This window comes from Ictalurus punctatus, chromosome 16 (assembly GCF_001660625.3).
Source record: "Ictalurus punctatus breed USDA103 chromosome 16, Coco_2.0, whole genome shotgun sequence".
Taxonomy (NCBI): Eukaryota; Metazoa; Chordata; class Actinopteri; order Siluriformes; family Ictaluridae; genus Ictalurus; species Ictalurus punctatus.
Window position 1 is genome coordinate 21,088,991 of NC_030431.2, and position 25,923 is coordinate 21,114,913.

General features: G+C 40.4%; 1 protein-coding gene across 3 annotated transcripts; it reads left to right on the top strand.

Moving 5' to 3' along the window:
* The first annotated feature begins 2,754 nt into the window (after positions 1 to 2,754).
* Positions 2,755 to 25,892, top strand: vldlr (very low density lipoprotein receptor). 3 transcript variants are annotated; one of them, XM_017489559.3, is made up of 20 exons: positions 2,756 to 3,099; positions 8,923 to 9,042; positions 10,943 to 11,065; positions 12,687 to 12,809; positions 13,484 to 13,855; positions 14,239 to 14,361; positions 14,716 to 14,838; positions 17,429 to 17,548; positions 17,733 to 17,858; positions 18,145 to 18,316; positions 18,437 to 18,658; positions 19,740 to 19,858; positions 19,959 to 20,098; positions 20,795 to 20,936; positions 21,068 to 21,217; positions 22,750 to 22,812; positions 23,302 to 23,343; positions 23,747 to 23,824; positions 23,923 to 24,092; positions 25,038 to 25,892. In XM_017489559.3, exons 1-20 carry the CDS (start codon positions 3,033 to 3,035, stop codon positions 25,071 to 25,073), a joined length of 2,631 nt encoding a protein of 876 aa, XP_017345048.1. In that variant the 5' UTR covers positions 2,756 to 3,032; the 3' UTR covers positions 25,074 to 25,892. The 3 variants fall into 3 exon arrangements, with proteins under 3 accessions (XP_017345052.1, XP_017345048.1, XP_017345049.1); XM_017489560.3 differs by lacking the exon at positions 23,302 to 23,343; XM_017489563.3 differs by lacking the exons at positions 23,747 to 23,824; positions 23,923 to 24,092; positions 25,038 to 25,892 and having other exon boundaries at positions 2,755 to 3,099; positions 23,185 to 23,343.
* The last annotated feature ends 31 nt before the right edge of the window (positions 25,893 to 25,923 follow it).

Below are 25,923 nucleotides of genomic sequence, written 5' to 3' on the forward strand. Positions count from 1 at the left end.
TAAACAAAAATGTTAAATAAGTAAAAGTCTGAACTAAAGGGTCTCAAATATTGAGAACAATTTAAAAATGTTCTGTTTTAAACCATCCTGATCCAACCCAGTTCGTTGTCAAGCTAGATAAGATATAAGAGTATGGGGAAAAATATGAAATTGTGTAGAATAGTGAGTACCCAGGACTGGCTAAAAACTATGAATCTGTAAATTATATTATTATTTAGTTTATTATTACGCACTCATAGCATGCATGTCATAGCAAATTGTACACTGGGTCTCAAATTGGGGCTATTGTAAATTGTCTGGCTTACAAGTTAATAACTTCGATTTGGTGTCTCTTTGCTATTCTGCACTAAACAGTAGGCATGTCACATTGTACACATGAAAAACAAAAACATTTACCGGCCTCTCCACGGTCCATACTATACTCATTTGGCAACTGTTGTCTTGCTGATCATAGTTTCAATTCTTGATATCTGCCCTGTGTTATCAACATGCCAGAACAGTTATCTTAGACCGTAAAATCTGGCTGTACTAATCATGTTCTGGGGTGTATTTGAATAACCAAATTGTTCGAAATGACTCTATATTTATAAGTCTGTCTATACCTCATCCTTTCTTGAAATGTAAAGTAACATATGAAGAACAAGAGCTTAATTTGGTGTTCCACATACTGTATACAGTAAATAAGCAGTTCTAGAGCCCTCTGCTGTCTACAAGGTGAACTGCAATTGCAATGAAAACAATGTCAGACCTTCCTATTCTTCCTAACTGACCCCATCACCTTGGATAAATTACATGAACCTGTGAGTTGTCTTTTAGGGAGCAGGTCCCAAAAACAGGCATGTTTTGGGAGATTGGGGGAAACTGGAGAACACAGAAGAAACCCACATGGACATGGGGAGAACATGTAGAACGCCACACAGACAGTAACCCAAGCTCTGGCTCAAACCAGGGCCCCTGGATCTGTGAGGCAGCAACATTACCCATTATACCACCTTGCCACGGTCTAGATTTTTTTTTTCCACTTACCACGTCCACCTTTAAAGGAAAATACGGCTTTTTGTCTTAGCATTTTACAAATGTGAGAAGCCTTCTTTTTAAAAGACGACATAGCATACAACAACTTGTCATTTCTTATCACTATTTTGGCATAAAATAGCATCACACCACTGGAGTGCTCTGTCACACCCTCTATAATAAGGTTTGGCTAATAAATATGTTGGTATAATGAAGGTTTATAAATATTCATAGATTTGACATCTTGTTAAGTGACAGAATCAGGCAGAGATTTATAACTCCTTACCATCTAGTTTTTCATCATAGTGTGTCTAATTAGTGCCTAATGCTATAATGATATACACAGGTGCACAGGATATTAGTTGCCAAGCTCACAGTCTTAATCAAATCTAAGGAGACAAATATAGACGTATTGCAGATGGGAATCTGTGAGGAGACATCAGCCTTGTGAATTTATTTACAGCATGCTGAGTATCTGTATGTGTGATGGTGTAGGGTGCCTAGAACACCTACTGGCAGGTTTTCTCCGCTTGGGTTTCCTCCAGGTTCTCCGGATTCCTCCCACCTCCCAAAAACATTCTGATAGGTGGACTGGTGATTCGAAATAGCCTCTAGGTGTGAACGATTGTGGGAAAGTGTGCACGCATGGTGCCGTGTGATCTGGGTTGAATCCCTACTGGGATAGGCTCTGACCAGGATAAAGCAGATGAATGAATGAATGAATGAATGAATGAATGAATGACTAAAACATGCATCTCAATATGTCTATTCATTAAATTGTTCACTCAATGAATTATTCATCTAGTCTATGCTAAGAGTTTATATGGAATAGAAGTTAATGACTAGTGTAGAAAACCAACATATTAGGGGATTAAGTAGATCAGTAAATTGCAGGCCATGAAAATACTGTATGTTGATCAAAGTCAGTCTTCAGCGTATGAAGACGGAGCACGAGACCAGAACCGGCTACTGATAGCTACACCATCACTGGGAAATACTGAGAATTTTAAGAAATGGAGAAGCAAAAAATGTTTAAAAGTTTAAGATAGCAAAGCAATGTATGCTTCTTTAAAATAATCTGATCTAAGGGGTAACATTATTGATATTAGTGCTAACTAAGGCAGTCTTAAATGAAAAATTTATGAAAGGTTCCTAACATTCTATTACATACATTTCTTTTTCACTGTCAACAAACCTGAATGTTTTTGATGTGAATAGTGAGAACAGCACTAACATCTCAGTTCACCAAGACCTTCTAAGCCCATGGTCCATCACTTCTACCAGTTTGACTATAGCACAGGGAAAAAGATAATCACATTTTGGATTGGATTGGATTAAATTCACATTTAATCATCGTGTCCTATATTCTGTTTTAATTCTGTTATATCTGTCTCAGTTCTGTTGAATTGTATCTCATTAATCAGGCCAGTACTGAGTTTAAAGCTCTCGCTGATAGGTGGAGCCACAAGACACGGGTGGCACTTTAGATGCTGTCGCTATAGAACAGTTTTCTTAATTCAGACTATATGAATTATCAAAATGCTGAATTTAAAAAAAAAATAGACCATGCATTTATTTATTTATCTTTTTTATAAAGAATGTCTGAGCTGTTTTTATTAATACGTTATCATATAAAAGGATGCACACATATAGGCTGTTCATGATGTCGGTTCTGGTGGAGAAAGGGTTAACTGCGTGAAAATGACACACTAAAGGAGAAGGGGGGAAAAAAAAAAAAAACGTCCACACGCCCTGTGTTCTACTCCGCGGTTTCTTCGCTGTAGGCTCGCTCGCGCTGTCGGTGAAATTAAGGGGACGTGATGAGTCGCGCTCGCACGAGCCGCTCGCGAGCACGGCGCTACTGAACGCTGCTGCTGCGTGATGAGATAAAAGCGCGCGGCTTCGCTCTGCTTCTGTTTTGTTCTCGCGCACCGGCTGAGCGCTCGCGCTGCGGTATCAAGGACCAAAGAGAGAGAGCGAGCTAGACCGAGTGCGCGCGCGAGACACTCAGCCACGAAATGGTCCTGTGCGTTCTGGGGTTTCTTCTCCTGCCACTATGTCTCCAGCTGGTCGGGTTTACACACGGTGAGTATTAGCGCGCGCGAGAGAGAGAGAATCCGTTTGTAGCTTGCGCAACGAAGCTGCAGAAAAAAAGCACGCGAATACTGCACGTTTAAGATGCCCCCGAGCAAATCATACTGGTTCATTCATAATGTAAGTGCAGTATGATGCAACAATGTTACTGTCTAACATAGCCCGGATACCGGCTGTAACCGATCCTTCATTGTGTAATTGACTGCTTCATTGAGCGCTTGGGCCTCCTTCAAGTGTTTAGTAGCAACGTGCAGCTTGGCACGTTTTTATTCTCATGCACCGTGAAGGACTTTACCCCACGGATTTCAGCTGCTAATTTCATTTCCACTCCTGCATTGTAATGACACGCTTGCCCTTAATTTATTTATTGGAGGAGCTAATTTATGGATTAATTCTTGGACATGGGCTCGAGCCGGTGGTGTGCTTTGGGAACTGTGTGTGTGCTATGCAACAGTGTAGATGAGGGCCGTGTGTGCGCAGATTACCCTCACATTGCGTAATTGCCATTTAAACAGGTGACTTCACTTTGAGGCTGTCGTTCACCTAAATCAGTCTCGTGTACCAGGCAAATAATAAAACAATAGCTAGTTCGAGTTAAACAATAAATTTGACAAATTTCACCCTTTGCCTCAAATGTTCTCAAAAGGCCATCATATGTCTGTGTTGATATATTTAAATTTAAAAAATGCTTCTTTTGTTTTGCACTGAGGATTTCGCAGTCATATATAAGCCTTAACCAGGTTTAAACCATTTAGTGAGGTCCACACTGTTAAATTTGTACTACATTAATTGCCTGTTTTCAAATTTTCTTGTGCAGTCTTTCCATTCTTTCATCAACTGCTCTGACTCCAGTTAGGAAAAAATAAAAGTTCAATCAGGACAGCCCAAGTTACCTGCTGAATTCAGCCTCCAAAAATAGTCATTTTCTAACTATCTTAAAGGTTGTTGGGTGTCCTTTTTTTTAACCTGAAGGTTCATGGATGTTTCTTAATATTAAACAAGCGCATAGTATTATGAGTTGTTTAGTTAGTGAAACTTTTTAATGAGGTTTAATGGCCTCACAACTGAAGATAGATCACTATTTCTTACAGAGCATTTTCTTTACTTGTCAGAATTGAACTGATTTCATCTTAAAGAACAATAGAGCAGACGTCCTGCTGTTAATAAATCTGTTTTGTCTAATTATTAACGTATATAATACTATACTAAACTGTACCATTCCTTGTCACTGGGGCGGTACTCTTAAACAGCCACCTTATGTATATATATCTTTTACCTGGAAGTTCCTTTAAAACTTTCCGCTAAAAATCTAATCACAGTCCATTTATGCATCATAAATCTTTTACACACTATCTGGAATTTCAGGCGCAAGATGCTTATTAAAGGTTCAACAGATAAGGGTGCGACTACAGCGCTAAGGAATTGTACAGTTTAGTACATGTTCTAATTTATACTTTTAGAATTTGAAATAACTTGGGTACTTGTTCTGTTTTCTGACTGTTCATGAATTGATGGTATTTAAGCACTTTAATTTTAGTAATGGTCTTGCAAGACTGGTAGTCATGCATTCCATATTGACTACTTGTATATAGGTACAGTACAGTCAGTGCAAAATTAACACTAAATAGCACAGTTATCATGGATAATTGACGTTTGCTGTGATTTGACATGGAAAAATGATGTCAGTTGGACCCCACTCCCCAATCTTGGGCTGCTTTGTTGGCATTTCTAATTCTTCACCTTTCCCCTTACCCATGATCCCATTAGAGAGTGTTGCTTGGTTTACTTTAAGTGGAGGAACGGATCTTTGCTCTGTTCATCCAGAGAAAGAGGTGTGTTCACTTTGATCCGAGGTGTTAGACTTCAGGAGGTAGGGAAAAGCACAGCAAACTGCTGAATTTAGCATTCTGCCTCATTAAACACACCTGTTCATCTAGTCAGCTGTTTTCCCAAGGCCTCTACAGACAGCTTTTCCTCCAAAGACTAGTGAGCCATTATACTTGTTGTTATGCCATTTCTGTTAAGTTATATCTTGGACCTTGTGTTTTTGACTCCAAGGCTGTGTTATGTCGTGTCCACATGGTCATTGCCTTCTAAAAGGAACACGATGTCTCCACTTGACGTGGACTGACATTTGTACAGGGTTAACCTGGGGTGGGGTGGGGGCGCAGTTTTTAAAGAAAGAATTAACATCTTGCTTGTTTTAATCAGACAGATTCTGACCTTGGATAATTAAAATAGAAGGTATACTACATAATAAAATACAAGACTTGGACACATCTATATTTATTTGCTTTTGTAAACTCATAAAGTTAAAGTTTAATACAGTGAAGGAAAGTGAACTATGCAAGTTGGTTGCAGTGCATCTGACCCAATTTGTAGGTAATGTATGTCCATTCTGGGGCTCCGAAGATACCAATTTATCAGATATTGTAAAACACATGAAACCTATATCTGCTGTGCATCATATGACTGTGGTTAAACATAACCTTCCCTATATAGTGGGTTAAAAGCTTACTTCATACTCTACGTCATGCATTTGTATAGGCAGTAGGAAAAAACTTGGGATGCAGATTTTGTTCCCCTACGGTGCATTACCAGTGCAATATAGTTTAGTGTTTTTGCCTTTCAGATGACATGGTTCCTAGCCTTTGGGAAATTATTAAGCACTTTGAGTTGAATCCAGTTACTCCAGTCCTCCACTTAATATTTTTACTCGTCATTTAGGAGAAGGCACAGGCATCCCTCTCACAGCTCCAGGATTCCCGGTTCGATCCTGAGCTCAGGTTATTGTCTGTGTGGAGTTTTGCATTTTCTTGTGGGTTTCCGTCTGATTCCCCAGTTTCAGTATATGGATTGGTGACTCTAAATTGCCCCTAGGTGTCAATAAGTGTGCAAGTGCCCTGCAATGAACTGGCATCACAACCTGGGGTGTAGTGTTCACGCCCTGCACCTGCTGTTTCTGGGATAGGCTCCAGGTCCACCACGACCCTGACCGGGATGAAGTGATTATTGAACATGCTTGAATGAATTAAGGAGAGGACAGAAGTGGCCATTGTGGTGACTTGCTATTTTTTTATGAATTGTCTATAAAGTAACTAAGTTTCTATCTCTGGAGTCCTGATTTTCAGTAGAGCATTATGTGTACATATCTATCTACATTAATTTTCAGGGGTTTTTTTCCTGCCACAAAATGAAAGTGATTTCCCTTCCTTACTAAAGAAAACCCTGAAATGTCAGTATGCTTATTATATCCATCCGTTTCCTCTCTTACTGGGGTTCAGTTGAGGTTTTACTCTGACTGGCAGTGCCAGCCACCTGCTCTGTGACCCGAACTGATCCGGGGCTTTTGCGTGGCTGGATTGGTCCAGACAAAATGTCACTCATTAATGAGTGTTGCATTGTTTCCATGCAGCCGATGTAGGGTCAGTGAATGCAGGCTGGTCAGCTGTGGACAGCTGCTGTTGCCAGTGCACTACTTTCACGTATCTTTGGCTGCCGGCTGTTTGCGTCGCTCTATTGCTCTAGTATTCACCTGATTTAGCATGGTCTGCCATTAGAGCGAACTCTCCTGAAGGGACATCTGCCTGAAGAGAGTACACTCTTCCCTTTTCTACCTCCTTGAATGCATCACATGAAGGGGTTTTGTAATTAACCGTTTAGTTGAATCTGGGGGTGTGAAATGAGCCAGAATTCTAAACTCTCCAGTGTTGTGGCACCTCAGGATTGCCCTCCGTTAGACATTATCTTGAACGTGTGCATCTGTAGGTTTGAGAAATATAACCCTGCCAGGTGCACATGGTTCCTGAAAGCTTCTTGTTTCCTTGAGCGCTTGAACGAGATTCAGAATGGAGGTGTAATGATCTATGGATGAATCAGTGAGCGAATCGGATTCCCCCATGAATCAGGATTTGACTTCTGTCTGATCATGGACTTGCTCAGATACCCTAGTTGTGGGTTCTTCCTTCCTACCTAGAAGCACACTACTGGCTCCCTGTAATCATAGCAAGGCTGCTCATTAAAGCCTTGCTATGATTACAGGGAGCCAGTCACAGCTTCATAAATGCGTTCTATGCTGCTAAGCACACAGAGCTGTGTGCTTTTGTGTAGCAGTTAAAATACGTGTCTAATTTTCATCCACTTAATCCAGTTTAGTCTGCACGGATGAGCAGGGCACTCCTTGTGTAAATCACATCACTTCTGCTTTAAGTTTAATGTGGCTAATTGGTACATCCTCGTATACAGTATAAGATACTTGTCGGATAATAACCCTGTGATCCTGAAGCATTATGCAAATGAAGGTGTTTTGGAGATTTTAAAAAAATAATGAAAGCCCTTTGACTCATAGCTTTTAGTGCTGTTTACAGGATAGGGGATGACTGCATCTGACTAGTGCGCCGAATATATATATATATATATATATATATAAAATCTCTGTGTTCGGCTTTAACCCCGAAGTGGTCATAATCTAAACCAATTTATTCACTTAGCAGACACTTTTATTACAAATGAGAAAGATACAAGCAAAGCGATATATCAAGCAGAGAACAATATAAGTAGTGCTACTATGCAAGATCCATTAATTGAATTCCAGAAGAAGCAAAATGCAGAGTAGAGGTGTAAGTGCAAAAAAATTTTTTTTTTTTTTTTTTAATGAGTTGCTTAGGTGTTCATGGAAGAGGTGGGTGTCTAGCTGTTTTTTGAAGATGGTGAGAGATTCTGCGGTCCGGATTGAGATTGGAAGTGCATTCCACCACTGAGGAACAGTTAGTGTGAAGGTTCTGGAAAGGGACCTTGCGCCACGCTGAGTTGGAACTGCTAAACGTCGGTCGCTAATCGATTGTGAGAGGGAATGTAGGCCTTCAGGAGAGAGTTGAGGTAGGAGGGTGCTGTTCCTGACAAGGTCTTGTAGGCGAGCATCAAAGCCTTGAACTTGATGCGGGCGGCTACAGGAAGCCAGTGGAGGGAGATGAAGAGGGGTGTGACATGGGTTCTCTTGGGCTGGTTGAAGACGAGGCGCGCTGCAGCATTCTGAATCATCTGAAGGGGTTTGATGGAGCTGGCTGGGAGGCCTGAAAGCAGTGAGTTGCAGTAGTCCAGTTTAGAGATAACAAGAGCCTGGACTAGTATCTGTGTAGCCTGTTCGGTGATGTAGGGTCGGATTTTCTTGATGTTGTAAAGGATGAACCTACAGGACCTTGCAGTTGCTGAGATATGGTCTGTAAAGGTCAAGCTGTCATCAAGAATCACCCCAAGGTTCCTGGCCGTCCTAGTTCGCATGAGTGTGAGTGAGCCGAGCTGTACAGTGAGGTTGTGGTTGATTGAATATTTATTTATTGTTATTTTATTCATGTATTTATTTTAAGTAGAGATTTTCAAGAGTGCATGTTTGTTCATCTTCCAGGGTTTTTTTGTTTTGTTTTTTTTTTGTATCTGGCCTGCAACAGTTCTAACAAATAAATCATTTTAAATGAATAATGTTACGAAATGTTGTTTTTTTTCTGAACCACGAGCTTCATATCTGACCACTTAGGGTTAGGGGAAATGAAAGTAAAAACCACGTGTTTGAGCAGCTTGATACACAGCTCGAGACTCAACCACATGCCACGTGGATCTTTCTGGAAAGCTTTCCTGATGAACATGAATAGTGCCTCCTATTTGTATCTGTATGTTTAGAACTTAAATTATCTGTTTTTGAATAATGCATTCATATTTGGTTATATCATTAGTACACATCAGTTTTACCTTTCTTGGTAATCGATATAGAGTAATAGTCTGTCGCTTTCACTTGACCTTTTATTCTCGCCACCTCAGGCTCGCGAATAGAATGTGAGCCATCACAATTCCAATGTGGGAACGGACGCTGCATCCCATCCGTGTGGCAATGTGACGGTGATGTGGACTGCACTGATGGAAGCGATGAGAACACGTGTGGTGAGTCATTGTGTGTGAACCTGTATGTATTCCACTGGTGTGAAACTACAGGATGTGGACTTTGAACTCTGCAGTTTGAGTCTCACACTAGTTTAGAACACTGATGTAATTTCTAAGCTAAGTTGAGAAACAGTGCAGTGCCACAGTACCTTAAATTATTGACAAAAAACAGGCTTGCGAACTACAGCTCTGCATTATTACACAATGGGAGCCATAAGGTCCCCTTCTGGATGATCCAGCTCTCCTTGTATCTATGGTAACTGGGTCATAGAGTTTGGGGGTGGGAAAACAGTGTGTGAGGGAGGGTTTGGCACAGATATGAGTGAGATACACTAATAAATTACAGCTAGCACTTACAGTGAAGTCCTCAAGGTTCCAATCCTTTCCTGTATGATGGTCCCCAAGCGTGCTCTCCTACGCAGTCTAGCCCAGTGAGTGTAAATTTTCTAGTCCTGCGGTGAGCATGCTAATTTATGTGTCTGGAGCTCTCCAGGCACTTCTGGCCATTCTAGCCACCGGAGCCTATTTCATTGGAGTGCACACTTGTTGCTGAGTGGACATGAAGTGACTGATAATAGGGCTGGGCTTAGTGCCCAATGGGAGACGGGGTTCCTTGTAAAGTTCTAGGGCATGACTGTTGACATGAAGAAAATATACATTTACTTGTCGTCACTGAGGCGTATAGCAAGTTGGCAAGGCAAATTGTCATTTTATTGCTTTCACCTTTTCCACAATCTGTTCCCTCTTGGTTGGAACAGTGTGTATAAAGCAACACACTGTGTCCTGCTACACACGACCCCTTCTGCTCTCTGCACCTGCCCGATCCATCCTGATGCCCTACTTCTGGTTGGAGTTCTCATCAGTTGGAAATTACATGCTGCTGCTGAGGATGGCCCCACGTGGTGCAGTCTAAAGATCATTGAGATTACTGAGGATGGTACCACTTAAAAACCATAAAGATGGCTTTGGACCTCAATTCATATGAACAGTTATGCTATGATGGCTGGGACTGCAATTGCCACAAACAGTTTTGCACTCAAGTCTTCATCAGTGAACAGTAGAGAAGTTAAACAAAATAGACTTCATGGTTTAAAAAAGAAAAAAAAAACTGTAATGAATTTCCTAGTTACACAACAGCACTATTTTTGATCATGTAGTATAAGTATATTTATAGAAGGGATTTATTTGTAATCGCACTATCTGGTTTCAGCCAGATGTGGATGGGTTTCCTTTTGAGTCTGGTTCCTCTGAAGGTTTCTTCCTCATATCGCTTCTGGAGTATTTCCTTGGCACAGTCACCTCTAGCTTGCTCATAGGGGATAAATTCATACATTTAAAATCTATATCTTGAATGTATATATTTCTGTAAAGCTGCTTTGGGACAATGTCCACTGTTAAAAGCGCTATACAAATAAAACCGAATTGAATTGAAGCAGCAGGTCTGAGCAGTTCAGTTATGGCTGGCTGTGAAGCAGATTTTTCTGGGCCAGAAAAATGGATGCCTGAAAATATTCAGCAGAACAAATTAGTCAGTTACATCACTATGCAACACTGCCATGTATAGTATTTCTAAGAAATGTTTTGAAATTATGATTATCAAATGTCTAGAAATATCTATACACTGTACAAACTGCACCTGTAATAAAAATGTGATCTATCCATAGCTTGACCATTGCTTTTGAAATTGCAAAAGAAAACACAAATTGGTTATCCACTTATCAGAGTTTTTGTGCAGTAAAGAAGCACAGAGGACATATTCTGGGACATGGCTTTCGCGTACGATGTAAAATCTTTTGCTGAGCTTGTCGTTTTTCCATTTTCCTCACATATTTTACTTTTTAACCAGGCTGAACTGTTAAAAGCCCTTGAGACTTTTATTTTAATCCTGTCTCCGTTGCAGTGAGGAAGACATGCGAGGAACAGGACTTTGTCTGCCGCAACGGCCAGTGTGTCCCCAAGAGGTGGCACTGCGATGGAGAACCTGACTGCGAAGACGGCTCGGACGAGAGCATTGACGTGTGTCGTAAGTCAAATAGGCTTTGTGTGGTTTCCATTGTTCTCTCTGACCGTTATGTTCACAGAAATGGTTTTGAGCAGTTGGTAAAAAGAGAGGGGTAGAGATTCTGTCAAAGCCACCAAATCGGAGTGCGTTAAAGTCTGTAGCCCAAATTCCAATAGAAGGAGTTGTTCAACAGCATGCTTTACATCAGTGAGTGTGTGGGTGGGCTTGGGAGAGAATGAATCAGGAAAAAATGTGACCGGAAATTATACTTGTTTTTTTTTTTGTTTGTTTGTTTTTTTTGCATAGCTTCATCTCCCTTGAGTCACTCATTTGTTGCACTTCCAAATGTGTCACGCTGCAGATGTCACTTCATCCGAATTCAGCAGCTGTGTCATTTATGGTAATGGCAGCAGATCAGTCAGTGTGTCGGTCAGGTTACATCCCACTGCTCTGGGTAACTCCAGTGTGTTGTCCTTTACTTCTGGCTATAGAGCAGTTAATCAATCTTCACACAAATACGAGCAGCTGTTTTAATCGGGCATAGCGAAAAACTCTGCCTGTTGGTGAGATGAGCTGAGGTTGAGGGGGAAATGCTATCCTCATTCATAAAAGGACAATCATCCCACTTTTTCCATCCTTTTTTGGAATATTGATGATATTTTAATAATGATTTAAACACCACTGCATGTATTAAGCATTCATACATGTCCATGCTGTTGAATCTGATCAGAATGGTCAGAATGTGTTGATTAATTTGCTATAACAGCAGGCCAATTAGAGGTTTATATTAATCTCTCTGTTCTTATACATGATTTGGTTCTATGGTGACCTTTATGGTGGGCAGATAATCGGCCTCTGGGTATAACAAACAAAAAAAAAACATTAGAGCCATCCTCTTAAATGTCTGATTTCATATGTGATAAGTACTGATCCATTGTATTTTGTGTTTTGGATTGTTGTGCAATCCACCATGGTATTTTTATGTGTTGGACATGTTGTTCCACGTGGCAGGCATCCAGAACATTTCTAGTTTGACCAGCTGTTGAAAGTCAGTAATACGTGGAATGATGGTGTGTGTGCCTGTGCATGTGGCTCAGTGTACGTGTTTGAGATCATGCCTTTAGAAGGCGTGTCCTGAGCACTGGGACTGCTTGCGTAGGTTATGTTAAAGATTGATCCTTGCTTGTTGTGACCGTGATCTTACACCGAGTAAGTGACCTTTTGACAAACATGAGGTTGTGGGTATAAATAGTGAAATACTGGAACCTATTGTTGCCAAAGGATAAATTCTTTAAGTAATGGTTTACATGTATTTCCTACACATGCTATGGAACCGATTTTCTTCAGGTTGAGCTTGTTAAAGCTGATATTAAGCGCATGTACTTTAACCTTAACAAAGAATAGACTACAGAATGACTTTCTTTCAAGGTTTTATGCCTTTTCAAGGCAAACCAATTCATCAAGTTCTACTGGTTCCTTGGAGTGTTTGTCCAATATTTGGAGGAGTATGCAAATGTTACTGAATAATTCTCCTAGGATTAAGTGCAGGGTTTTTTGTAACCTTTTTACAATAGCATGTTTTAAAAATAAATAAATAAATAAAATAAAAAGTCTTGTCCTAACTTGCTGCTCTTTTATTCAGACACCAGAACTTGCCGTACGAATGAGTTTAGCTGTGGCACAGGCTCCACATTGTGCATTCCTGTCTCTTGGAAATGTGACGGCGAGAGAGACTGTGACAACGGAGAAGACGAGACGAGCTGCAGTGAGTCAGCACCTGTCTTAGCAAAGATTTTGTGACGAATGATCTGTCTGTGACACTTTCAGAGGAAGCTGCTTAGAGGACATAGCCTCAGGGGTCATATGATGCAAGTGTAGCCATTTATTGCATGTGGCAAAGGGTGAGTCAGCCATGGCTTAGGAAACCGTTTCAGTATTTAAGAAGTGTTCCTGGATAGTTTACGGAGCTGATGCAATGCAAGAAAGACCTAACAAGTTCCTATAAAGCACCGGTTTCCGAAACTGGTCCTGAAGAACCCCCTGTGCTGCACATTTCAGTGTTTTCCTGCTCTGACACACCCACTTCAACTCAGGAAGGGATGGTAATTAGCTGATGAGAATCTGGTATGTTGGGAGTATGGAAAACACTTCAGTACAAGGGTACTCCAGGGCCAAGATTGGGAACTGGTGCTGTAAAGAGAGGAAACGTAATCATTTACATTTTTACTTTCTCATCTTACCTTGCAAATGTTTATCTTTTTAATATTATTTCACTTCTTGTATTTTACTGTTATTGTTAAGCACCAGTGCACCAAGACAAATTCACTGCACATGTAAACCCACGGTACTTGGCAAAAAAGGTGATTCTGATCTTTGTTGAATTTGACCTGCTTGTGTCCATTTTTTTTTTCTTTCTTTCTTTCTTTCTCCTCCCTTTAGGTAACATCACCTGTTCTCCTCTGGAATTCACCTGTGCCAGTGGTCGTTGTGTCTCCCAGAACTTTGTGTGTAATGGTGAGGATGACTGCAGTGATGGTACTGATGAACTGGACTGCACTCCCTCCTCCTGCGGTCCTAACCAGTTTCAGTGTGGCAACGCAACGTGTATTCCTATTGGTTGGGTGTGTGACAATGATGTAGACTGTCAGGACCAATCGGATGAATCGCCTGTGCGCTGTGGGAGGAACCCTACGCTGCCGGCTAAATGCTCAGCTAGTGAGACTCAGTGCAGCTCAGGAGAGTGCATTCACCGCAAGTGGCGCTGTGATGGAGACGCTGACTGCAAAGATGGCAGTGATGAGAGAAACTGCCGTGAGTGGCTTAGTTTTAGGATGGCAATTTTTAATAGATTTTTTATTTATTTATTTTTTGTATTCAGTATTTACTAAGAGCTAGCAGTGTGAAGCAGTCCAGGACTGCGTCCTCATGCTAGGTGACAGTAATGCGATACTGGGTGACAGTAATATTATCCTGTTATCAAACTACCCAGCTGTTTGCCGGGATTCCATGGGCATGAGCTTACTCCTACTAAAGGCAAGGTTAAAAATCCACCACTGCCTTGGCTAAATGCCAAACAGATAAGGAGGTGGTGTGTGTGTGTGTGTGTGTGTGTGGCAGTCTGTTAGAGGTCAGCTCTCCTGCATGGTTTAGCCTGTAAGGTGACTTGCGACTCTGTTTTTCCATTCCCCCTGCAGCGCCTCGCTCCTGTCGCCCGGACCAATTTAAGTGTGACGATGGCAGCTGTATCCATGGCAGCCGGCAGTGCAACGGTTTCCGAGACTGTGCTGATGGCACGGATGAAGACAACTGCAAAAACCGTGAGGCCCACTAAAACACTAGTCATTTCCAATCTCTCGATGTCCTACATGAACCCTTTTTATAGACACACTGTTGCATCAAATTAGGTCAAATGTGCACAAGATGTGTAGTAGTGAGAAATTGGGTCAAATCCAGAGTCAATATACAGTTCCTCCTGGTTATTGTAGGAATGTTGTAATTAATTATATTACCTTAGGGTTTCAGGTTTCAGTCTCTGACACACTGCATACTGACTTGGCATGCAGAAAGAGTGTGCATGATTTGATATTTCCTATGGCTTTAGTATCGTTTGTGTATATAATGTGGTTTTCACAGTAACTTTCTTTTCTTCTTCCGTTCCCTCACTACTATAGTGACTCAGTGTAGCGGCCCAGACAAGTACAAGTGTCGGAGTGGAGAGTGTATTGAAATGAGCAAAGTCTGTAACAAGGTCCGTGACTGCACTGACTGGAGCGATGAACCGATAAAAGAATGCAGTAAGTGAACATCATGCAGAGTTTCTGTTTCTGGAACAGTTTTGCTTTGTAGAAATACGTTTTGCACGACACATGGAGAGTTGATTATAGAGGTGCTATATAAACATGTAGACTGTATATAAAGAATAAATAAACAGATTGTGGCACATTAAAGGTTTTGGGCCACCATAAGCTGGCAAAAGCACAGTGTATGTTGGCATAGACTCTACAAGTCTCTGGAACTGTACAGGCAGGATGAACTCTTCGTCCAAAAGATTCCCTTAATTGGTGTTTTTATGATGGTGGTGCCTACGTGAGTGCTCATCTGGTTCATGTTTTAATACGAGCAGTTGCTAAAGTGACATTTGCATTTAGACCTATGGTAGATACTGTAAATAGGCTTGAAATTGGTGGTGCATATTCGGTAACTGTAAATTAGTGTGATGTCAGGAAAAACTGACAAGCAACTGTTATTCAGGTGATTAAGAGTGGCAACTGGATCCGATTTAGATCTTCAGCAAGATAAGCATCTATATAGAAACCCCTCAGTACAAAGACGGATGTGCAGTTTACTGGTTCACTGGTGGGAAACCATAAGCACTGGTCTACAGAGATGTGGGAGAATGTGATATCAGATCACTATATTCTCAACAAGTGGGCAAGTGCATGAGTGGTATACACTAAGAGAAAACTACAGGCCTTGTTGCTTGGACCCCTACAGTGAGGAGATCTGGTAGGCTTCGTGGGGAATTTAAGCATGGTTTTGCTCCATTTGACCCCTTGGAGAGAATTGTCACTGAAAATCATTAGTAGTGTTGTGAATAATTTGTATACATGTGGGATATAGTATATGGTCTGTTGTACAACCCCTGGACAAAATGATGGAATCGCTACACTTGGTGGATGTTCACTCGCCTTTTTTACTTTGTAGTAAATGAACAAATCAGATATGACGCACAACAATTTTTGTTTAATAGCTGAACATTCTGGCTTTGTGAAACCTAGCTCAAACAAGTTAAATTAAATTGTTTTTAATTAATGGCATATTGTTTTCCAGATCAAGTAGAGAGGAAAAACTATGGAATCACTCAATGTTGAGTGGGGGGGAAAAATATGGAATCAACAAAAATAAATAAATAAAAATATCAATTGGTACTTCGTTGCTCCTCCTCTGGCTTTTATGACAGTCTGAATTCTTTGAGGCATGGACTTCACTAATGAAAAATAATATTCTCCATCAAGCTGGTTCCAACTTTCTCTAATAGCGGTTGACCGATCAGCTTTGCAGGATGGAGCTTTGTCATGGACCAATTTTTTGTTGAATTTCCACCATCAATTTTCAGTCGAATTGAGATCCAGACTGTTTGCAGTCCATGTCATGGAGTTTATCTGCTTTTCCTGAAGAAAAACCTCAACACTTTTTGGTCTGTGGTAAGATGCATTATCATCCTGAAAAATGACTTCACCAAATATATTGTCTATCAGTGGAATGAGAAGTGTCCAAAATTTCAGTGTATATGTTTGCATTGACTGTGGAGATCTCCCCCAGGTCGTTTACCTGACCTACAATCCCATATCATAAATGATTGCTTCTCTTTAGCCTACTGTAAACTTGGTTTCTTCTGTTTAAATGTTAGTGCTGGTATTCGTTTGGCTTTTCTATGCGTAAATCCCATTTCATTCAGCTGATATCTTACAGTTCTGTCTCAAACATTGACTCCTGTTTCCACCCATTTGTTTTGTTGCGCATTTTCTATTTTCAAGGCATATTGCTTTGACTTTTCTATCCTGATGATGTTTTGACGCCCTCAGTCTACCCGTATGTTTTCCTTTTATAACCTTCCCATTTTGTTTATACTTGCACCAAGGTTTAGACACAGCTGCCTGGGAACAGTCGACATCTTTTACCACACTCCGTGTTGATTTCCTTCTTGAAGGAGTTTTTAAATCCTTTCCATTGTTTCAGCTGACAACTCACTTGTTGGAGCCATGTTTCCTTTCAAAAAGTCCAAGGTTAAGGTCTGTAAGCACTCTCTCTTTTAACTGCAAACTAATTAGCATTTTTAGACTTGTGCTGGTATTTTGTTTTAGAAATTCAAATTATAAGGTGATACATAATTTTTTCCTCAACATTGGGTGATTCCATAATTCATTTCTTCCCTCTATTTGATCTGGGGGGGGGGATATGCCATTAATTAAAATAATTTCATTTTACCCGAATGAGGCATGTTTCTCCCAGCCAGAATACTCAGCTATTAAACAAAACTTTTGTCATATCTGTAACTTATTTGTTATAAATAACATAATTTATTTATTATGACGCAAACAAGCTGGGTGAACATCCTCTTAAGTGTGGTGATTTCCATTATTTTTGCCAGAGGTTGTATTCTCTCTTGAACCCACTTTTCTCTTTGTTTAAATCCTGCCCTATGCAGCTTTGGTTGATTTCACATTTCTTATTCTGCATGGCATTGTGGTTATGAAAGGACAGTGTTTATTGAGCATCCCAAGGACTTGTCTCTCTTTCCACCATTCCTCACACATTGCCTGTAAAATATTGAACATTGTGTAATTCTTTCTTTTTTTTTTCTGGCCTGGCTTTTCATTTCAGATGTAAACGAGTGCCTTCTTAACAACGGTGGATGCTCACACCTGTGCCGCGACTTGGTGGTCGGCTACGAATGTTACTGCACGCCTGGGTTGCAGCTCCTTGATCATAAAACCTGTGGGGGTGCGTGCAACTCTACACTGTTCAGATAAATGATTGAAAACAGGTCTGGGTCTGTTCTTCAGTGGAGCTATAAGAGGATTTGGAGGAATTTTCTTTCCCAAAATGCCATTTCATGCAATTACCATAGTGGTCAGTAGCTGCTTTGTTTTTGTAAACGCTTCAGCATTCTCTTCCTCCCTTGCAGATATCAACGAGTGTCTGAATCCTGGGATCTGTAGTCAGATTTGCATCAATCTGAAAGGAGGCTACAAATGCGAGTGTCATGAGGGTTATCAGATGGACTCCAGCACAGGAGTGTGTAAAGCAGTAGGTAGGTGAGATTGTGTTGAGTGCTGGAGATAAATCATTGATCACCTGAGCTCCCAAGGCTCTTGGAATTCACTGTGGGAGGTTCCTTGATATCACACACTGAAGGTTGATTTTGCCTGGATCATCATCAGTGCTGATTGTTTTGCTAGGTCAAGTGGGTGTGCATGTACACATTCGTAGTGCTAACAGGCTAGCTACGCAAACCTTGGTTGGACTTGAACATTCATAAGCCACATGATTGCTGGTAGCTTCGGGCCAGACCTTCAGCTCTATCTCCTGCATTGTAGGCAAAGAGCCTTGTCTGATCTTCACAAACCGGAGAGACATCCGGAAGCTGGGGCTGGAAAGGCGCGAGTACACACAGATAGTAGAGCAGCTGCGCAACACTGTGGCCCTGGATGCAGACTTCAGCCATCAGAAGATCTTCTGGGCTGACCTGGGACAGAAAGCCATCTTCAGGTATCTGCACCACCCTATAGTGGGTGGGTGGATAGTAAATGTTGGAAATACATTGACATGATTAAATGAAATTAAATTTCGCTATGACTAATTTTTAATCAACTGTTTTTGTATTCACAGTACAGTACTAGACAAGCGTGATGATGTGAGCAGACACACCAAAGTAATTGATGTCCAAATGCCTGTAGGGATAGCAGTGGACTGGATCTATAAGAACATTTACTGGTCAGACCTGGGCAGTAAGACGATAGCCGTGACCAATTACAATGGTACGAAGCAGAAAGTATTGTTTGACAGGGACTTAAAGGAGCCAGCTTCGATTGCAGTGGATCCTCTCTCTGGGTAATTTTGTACTGAGAAAACAAATTGTATACCTTCTGTTGATCTCCTTTGTGGATAATATATAAATATGACTATCTTTGTTTGGTATGCCTTGTCCTGACATTCAGGGTTGTGGGGTCTCGTCAAAATTTTTAGCCCAGACACCTGACTCTAGCCCGAAAAGATTGGGCATTGGAAAATGGAGATGGATCCCCCCCCCCCCAGTCTTTGCTTTGAAAATAACTTCACTATGGTGTGCACACATTTCTAATATGCAACACACCTTTTTATCATATTAACATTTATTCAGTCCCTTTAGGTTTTTGCATTGCAGAGATTAACGCAAATCAAGCAAAACTCAGTAATATATGTTTACAGTTTTTCGAAATTACCAGATTTTCAGTGGATTTGGGCTAAGACCTCTCGTATGATGTCATCACAACACTCAGTGAGCCAAAGCTTTCTTTGATTTGCGTGCTTCGTACCTGAGTGCAACTAAAAGTTACCAGCGAACATTACTGCAAATTCGAGTCATTTTCTGAAGAGAAAAAAAAAAAGCACAAAAAACTTGGAAATTTCATCACAAATTTTGGAGATGGGGGGGGCGGCACAACAAAATCCAACATTTTTGGCTGTAACAATCCCCCCAAAAAACTCTGCGAAATCCTGTATAGACTGTATTATCCACTCAATTTCCCTTTGAAAGTCTTTGCAATACATCTTAAAAAAGAACAGATAAAGTATCTGCACTTACATGTCCATTAATAGCCTATGTCTAAGGAAATTGATTATACTTAATTATGCTTATTTGCTTAAAACAAAATCTGTGCAGCTGCAGACAGAACAAGCTCCAAAAAATGCCACCCTTGGAATTGTTTTTTCTTCCCCCACCTGCAACCTTGTTACAGAATTAGCCCACAAACCACAACCTTGACCCAGTTTGTGTATATAGGATATTTAAACTGTTGTATAAATCTTGTCTCAATGCTTATCTACTGAGTGGTAGGTTTTTTTTTTTTTTAGTTTGAATTTGTTCTTCATTGCTTGATAATTTAAGAAAAAAGGGGGGAAATAATAATATTTTTGTTGCTGGTTGTTGTAGGTTCCTTTACTGGTCAGACTGGGGTGAGCCAGCTAGGATTGAGAAGTCTGGAATGAATGGGGTAGACAGACAGATCCTGGTTGAAACTGACATTCAGTGGCCCAATGGTATTACCCTTGGTAAGTACTGGTTAAATGAAGTTTGAGTGATGATGAGCAGGATGTTACATTTTATAACTACCTGTTGTGGAAATAATGTTGACTAGTCCTGCCTCTACAGATCTGATCAAAAGCAGACTTTACTGGGTGGATTCTAAGCTGCATACACTGTGTAGCGTGGATCTGAATGGAGATAACCGGAAAAAAGTCCTACAGTCCCAAGACTACCTGGCTCACCCCTTTGCCCTCACAGTGTTTGAGGTATGATTATCTCAATCCTCTTCTCATAACCTGTTCTGTCTCTATGTTGCCTTAGTGCCTCATAAATGAACAGCCAAATCTGATTATATATCCAATTTATAATGTGTTTTACTAGAGCAAATAGTCTGAAATTCTGTATGGACCCAAGTCATGTTTGTGTGATAAAAAGCATTCCTCCTTATACTCTATGTTGTCCAAGATGTTACAGCTTTGGCTGTAAGTGATCAAAACAACTTGTACCAGAGTTGTAATTAAGTAAGTAAATAAATAAATAAATAAAATGGCAGTAGGTTTTAACCCTGGTTCAGATACATGCAAATAAACCACATCTCAGAAATAAAGGTACCAAGCTGTACTTTTCCTTGTTGCTGGCTGGTACTATCAGTGGTTGCACATCTGGTACTGATGTCTTTTAACTAGGAAAGTGCATCTGTGGTACCTTTTTTTTTTTTTTTTTTTTTTTTTTTTTTTTTTTTTTTTTAAATTATTTTTTTACAATAGTGATCAATAAGGTTCCTTTATGTATCTTTTTTAATGGTTCCAGGTAAAATATAAATACTAATTTTATTTGTATTTAACTTTTGCGTACTATTTTTATTTCTGAAAAAACGTCAAAATCTACACCTCAGTCTTTTGATTGAGCGATTTTTAGTTGGTAGGTACCTCTCAACACCCTCACCTTACTTGTTTTGACAGGATCGAGTTTTTTGGACAGATGGTGAGAGTGAGGCTATTTATGGGGCAAACAAGTTTACAGGATCAGATGTGATTTTGCTGGTCAACAACCTGAACGAACCGCAGGACATTATTGTCTATCACGAACTCGTACAGCTGTCCGGTGAGTGCATTAGCATTAAGGATGGCAGCCATGAACCAGAGAGAAACATGGTGTGAAGTCATTCTGAGATGCTTGTAATGGGACAGAAGACCTTTTGATCAAGCTGAAGGTTTTTTTCTATTTCTCTGTAGGCATCAACTGGTGCAATGAAAAAGTAGAAAATGGAGGCTGTTCCTACATGTGCCTGCCAGCACCTCAAATCAACAAACACTCCCCCAAGTATACGTGTGTGTGTCCCGAAGGTCAGGAGCTGGCCTCAGACGGCTTGCAGTGCAGACCAGGCAAGTATCTGGCACCGTAGGGGTTAATGAAGTTTCTCTATTCGTCTGCACCCTTGTTGTGTTCACCCTCCATTCTGCAGCAGTTTCCTTTGCATTTATTTGCTCTGTGTCCACCACCTCACCCCCTCTGTGCCTCTCTTTCTCTCCTCTTGAAGCTAGGCTTGGGCTGTCTTCCTTTGAATACTCTTTTCAGAATATGCCATGCTGAGTAATATACAGATGGGACTTGGCATTGAAACCTAACCGCACAACACTAAGGGGGAATCCATAGGAACTAAGGAAGGTTTTAAGGACAAACATCACTGCATGAATACTTCTTTGGCTCTTAAGCCTAAACAAAATAAGAGGCTTTTCTTTACTATGCAACACATTAGAGGTAGCAGGAGAGCCCTCTAATTGCCTCCATGAAGAATGCAAGAGCATTAAACTGTTCTCTCTGACTCGATTGCTTTCAGTAGATGAAGATAAAGAACTCTAACTCCATTGTGTCTGAATGGGCCAAGCTTTCATGGGCCCTCCCTTCAGAGTTACGGCTAGATCAACAAAATGAAAACGGTAGTTTTCTCCTCCAGTAAAGAACTTGTATTCCATGGGCACGGTCAAAACCGCCTCAGATTTACATTTAATTTGAGTTTGGTTTACCCAGAGTAATGGCTCCAGATGGTGAGAATGTTTTACTTATACAACAAGTGTGACACCTGAGTGTCTGGGATTGAGCTAAAGGGTCACATAAGAGCAGTCAAAATCACAGCAAGTGCTTAGAGACATGGTTTTCTAGGCTTTCCTACGAACAGTACTAGATCAAGAAAATCTGTATCTGAATATAGTTTTAGAGGTGCGTTTTGGTACTTTGTCAAGCTTTAGGAGACCGGTTTAAACAAAAATATTTGGGTCATTAAAATAGGAATACTTTTCTACAGTATCTTAAGCCAAGCTTCCGTGTTCGTTTGGATAGATTTCAGCAGCAAATCCATTATTTTTCTTTTTGTGTGCACCAACTTTGCCTTTTAATTTTAATTTCCCAGCCATTTGCCATATTAGCCAATTCAGTGGCAATTTTTTTTTTCTACCAATTTCACTCTATCATGAGTTTGAATCACAGATGTTACAGCCATCCATGACCCAAAATTGGCTGTACTCTCTGGGCAGGAATGGGGGAAGGGGGCATTACCGTGTCTCCCCTGTCAATCACAGCAACACTAACCAGTCATAGGTGTGTGTGAGCTTATAGATGTTGAAGAGGGTAGGAAACTTTACACTGCCTTGCAATGCAACATGAGTAGCCTTTGGAAAAGATGCAGAGGTTGGCTTTACATGTCTCAAAGGAAGCACATGTTAGGCTTCACCCATCTGTTTGGTAGCTGTCATGTGATAGAGTTGGCTAGTGGGTACATATTTTCATTTCAGCCCCCTGCTTGCTTACTAAAGCTCCATTGCTGAATTTTTTTTTTTTTTTTTTTTTTTTTTTTTGCCTTTTGATTCTTAAATAAGTAGTATAGGTGGCTTTATATCGCTGTGCTCTTTTGTAACAGTGGCATCTACAGCCGTTCCACAAGATGAAGGGCGGGTGCTCATACACCCCACACATCGTCCAGGTAATTCAGTCTCCCACTGCAAGTCTTTAGACTGCATGTGCATGAAAACCATCCAGCCAAACTGGCTTCATGGCTTTAAATGTAGTCCTGTAGCGTACGGTGGGAACATCTTTCAGTCAAGCTGGAACCTAAAGCCATGTGTTTACTGTTTATTTTAAATGACCTTGTGGGTCAGCAATGTTAATTTAAGTTAAGTGATGCAATACCCCCTCATTATGGCCATCTGTTAATCTCATGATTAATATGGGAAGACTTACAGCAGAGGTCACTTTGCAAATAATAGATATCTAGCACAGCACTATGACCTAATTTCAGATACAATGTTTAACTCTGCCTGTAAACACTCACCAACTTTGGCCAACTTCTTTGCAGCCCATAGCCCTGTGGTCCATCTGTCAGATTGGTTGATGACTCACCTACAGTACATATTGGTTTAAGAAATAACAATGTTTCTTTTTCTGCTACTGAAACGCCTTCCCCAACATTCAGACACTCCGAAACCCAAGGTCGCAATGCAGTCAATGCCCACTGGTAAGCTCTGCCATTTTAGCCGAGTGCTCGCTCTGAATACTACTAACAGAAGTTTGAGAGTAGATCCTGTGTTGCGTTAGACTCAAATAGCCTCCGCAAACACCTGTGCTCAGGTTAACTAAACGGCAGCTGTGAAATTCCTGGTTTGCTGAAAGGGGTGCCGTCTCTCTGTTGAAAGCTAGTGCTGTTGTACTTTTCATTTTAAGCATAGGTCCATTCATCCACTTGTATTCTCATACCTTGCATGTGATCACCCTTTAGGGTTCATTTTTAGGTTGAGTTTTTATTTGCTTCATTTTCCCCTAGCAATCTAGCTCTGTCCCTAATTCGAATGAACTAGCATGTTTGTGTTCTTTAGTGCCCCACTGATCAGTTTATAACTCCTTCTCATCAATCCATATAGAAAGAAATATCAGCACCTCCATACATGAGGTGAAATCAGCCAAAGGATCAGCTGCAGCTTGGGCAGCTTTGCCAGTGTGTAAGTCATCCTACTTTTCCCTTACTATTGGAAACATGTAGCATTTCTTGGTATAAAGTTTAAATCTCTCTCTCTCGCACTCTCTCTCTCTTTTGCAGTGCTGCTGGCCATGACTGCAGTTGGGGGTTACATAATGTGGCGGAATTGGCAGATGAAGAATAAAAAAAGCATGAATTTTGATAATCCGGTGTATCTGAAGACTACAGAAGAAGACCTGAACATTGACATAAACCGACAGACTGCCTCGGTTGGTCACACGTATCCTGCTGTGAGTGACTATTTTTATTCAGTGTAAAAATGGAAATGTTAATTTAAAAAAAAAAAAAAAAAAAAAAATCCATCACTTAATGTCGTGAACACATTTTAAATTTAAAATTTTAAGTAGCTTCATATAACAGGGATATGAACTGGTTTATATGATTGGTTTTCTAGTTGAGCATATACTTTAGGGTATACCAGGTTGGGTTTAATATTTTCTCAACTTATAGTACATCAGAAATAATTCTAGCTCACAGAAATTTTAGCCCATTTACTCCCGTTTAGTCCATTTCCTATTCCCACCCAATAGCTAGCTCTGCCCAATAGATAATAGGTGGAAAGTGCTATCTGGCCTCTTACGCATACGTGAGCTCACGGACACCCACGATTGGCTAGTGACATGCTTGTTGATGGTGGAGAAAGTAATGCCATTTCTCCCACCCACAGTGCACTACCAATTTTGCTATCTTGGACTCTTGGGCATGGATGACTCCATGTTTATGGATGGATGTAATGGATATTCTTCTGTTAAGCCTTATTCAAGCTGGATTAGTTTTATCAGCAGTCTGTAGGTTTCACAAGCCTGAAAAGTAACAATTCCTGAGAATTACCTTATGTATTTCACAAAATACCCCTAGTATTAGTAATCTTGTTCAAAACGACCTTGTGATGATGAATGACAAACTGATGATCGGCATTGCCACGCATAGACCTGGAGTTACTGAGCAACACATCCGTCAGGCTATGATGTCTATCAGTCATCATTTGGGCACAGTACACAGACTATCCTGGCTGAATTGTATAGTTAATTCCCTTACAATGAATCTCAACGTACAAATGAATCAAAGTCAAAAAGTGTTTCTTCATTATTAGTCATATTAACATAGCTATTGTGACGTGGTCATTCTTATGGATCACCTTTTAATTGGTTTGTTAAATGTCTGTTCTTTTTCAGATTTCTATAGTAAACACAGAAGATGACATGCCATAACCAGGTTTCTACACTGCTTCTATTTATGAACTGTCCACTTGGGACACCCGCCAAACACTGCTGTTCCAGCAGGCTGACAGTCAGATGCCTTCCGAAGTGCATTTCTCCATTGTTTCTTAGGGGTGGTGTGTGTCTTTTTGTGTGAAATACATTGACATGCTTCCTTCTTACAATAAACATGCCCAAAGCATAATATAACCGAGAACGTGGCCTTTTCCTGATTCTGCCACATGCAAAATGATTGACCGACTCGACAGCTCTCACTCTTTATGAGATGAGAAATTGAAGAAAGAATCTAGACATGGCTAGTTCGGTTGATCATTCTGTGCAAATTAATGTTTAGATGCAATCCAAATTTTTAGGTAACCATCTTGAAAATGTGTGGTGTTTTTCTTTTTTCTTTTCTTTTTTCCCCCCTGAGGAACATTTACCTCCAGAACTACACTCTTCTAATGATTCTTGTGTCCATGCTGGGGAAAACTGTAAGCTCTATAAGAGGAGTGCTTTTGGAAAATTTGTAAAATGCTGTAAATATCCCAACTTCGAGTAATCAGGATCCTCCAAGCACTTTGGTCAAATGGTCATATGTAAATAAGATTGTATACAATTGACAAACAATTTTTGCTATGGTGGGTTATAGTACCAGGGTAGATTAAAATGTATAAAATTAAAAAAAAGAGAGAAAAGGTTTGTTAAACTATTTTGTATGTTTGTGCTGTTCCTATAACCTCTTTTTTATAGCATTGTACAGGAAGGAATAAATGCTCTGTATTGAAAAAATTTGCAAATACTTAAAATAAAAGGAAAGTGTCAGTTGAATACGATTGCAAAAGTAATTCCTTCAAGTTAT

Coding starts and splice junctions, on each gene's coding strand:
- vldlr (XM_017489559.3), top strand. CDS start 3,033: ATGGTCCTGTGCGTTCTGGGGTTTCTTCTCCTGCCACTATGTCTCCAG. Junction 3,100..8,922: donor GCTGGTCGGGTTTACACACG/GTGAGTATTAGC, acceptor TCGCCACCTCAG/GCTCGCGAATAGAATGTGAG. Junction 17,549..17,732: donor TGATCATAAAACCTGTGGGG/GTGCGTGCAACT, acceptor CCTCCCTTGCAG/ATATCAACGAGTGTCTGAAT.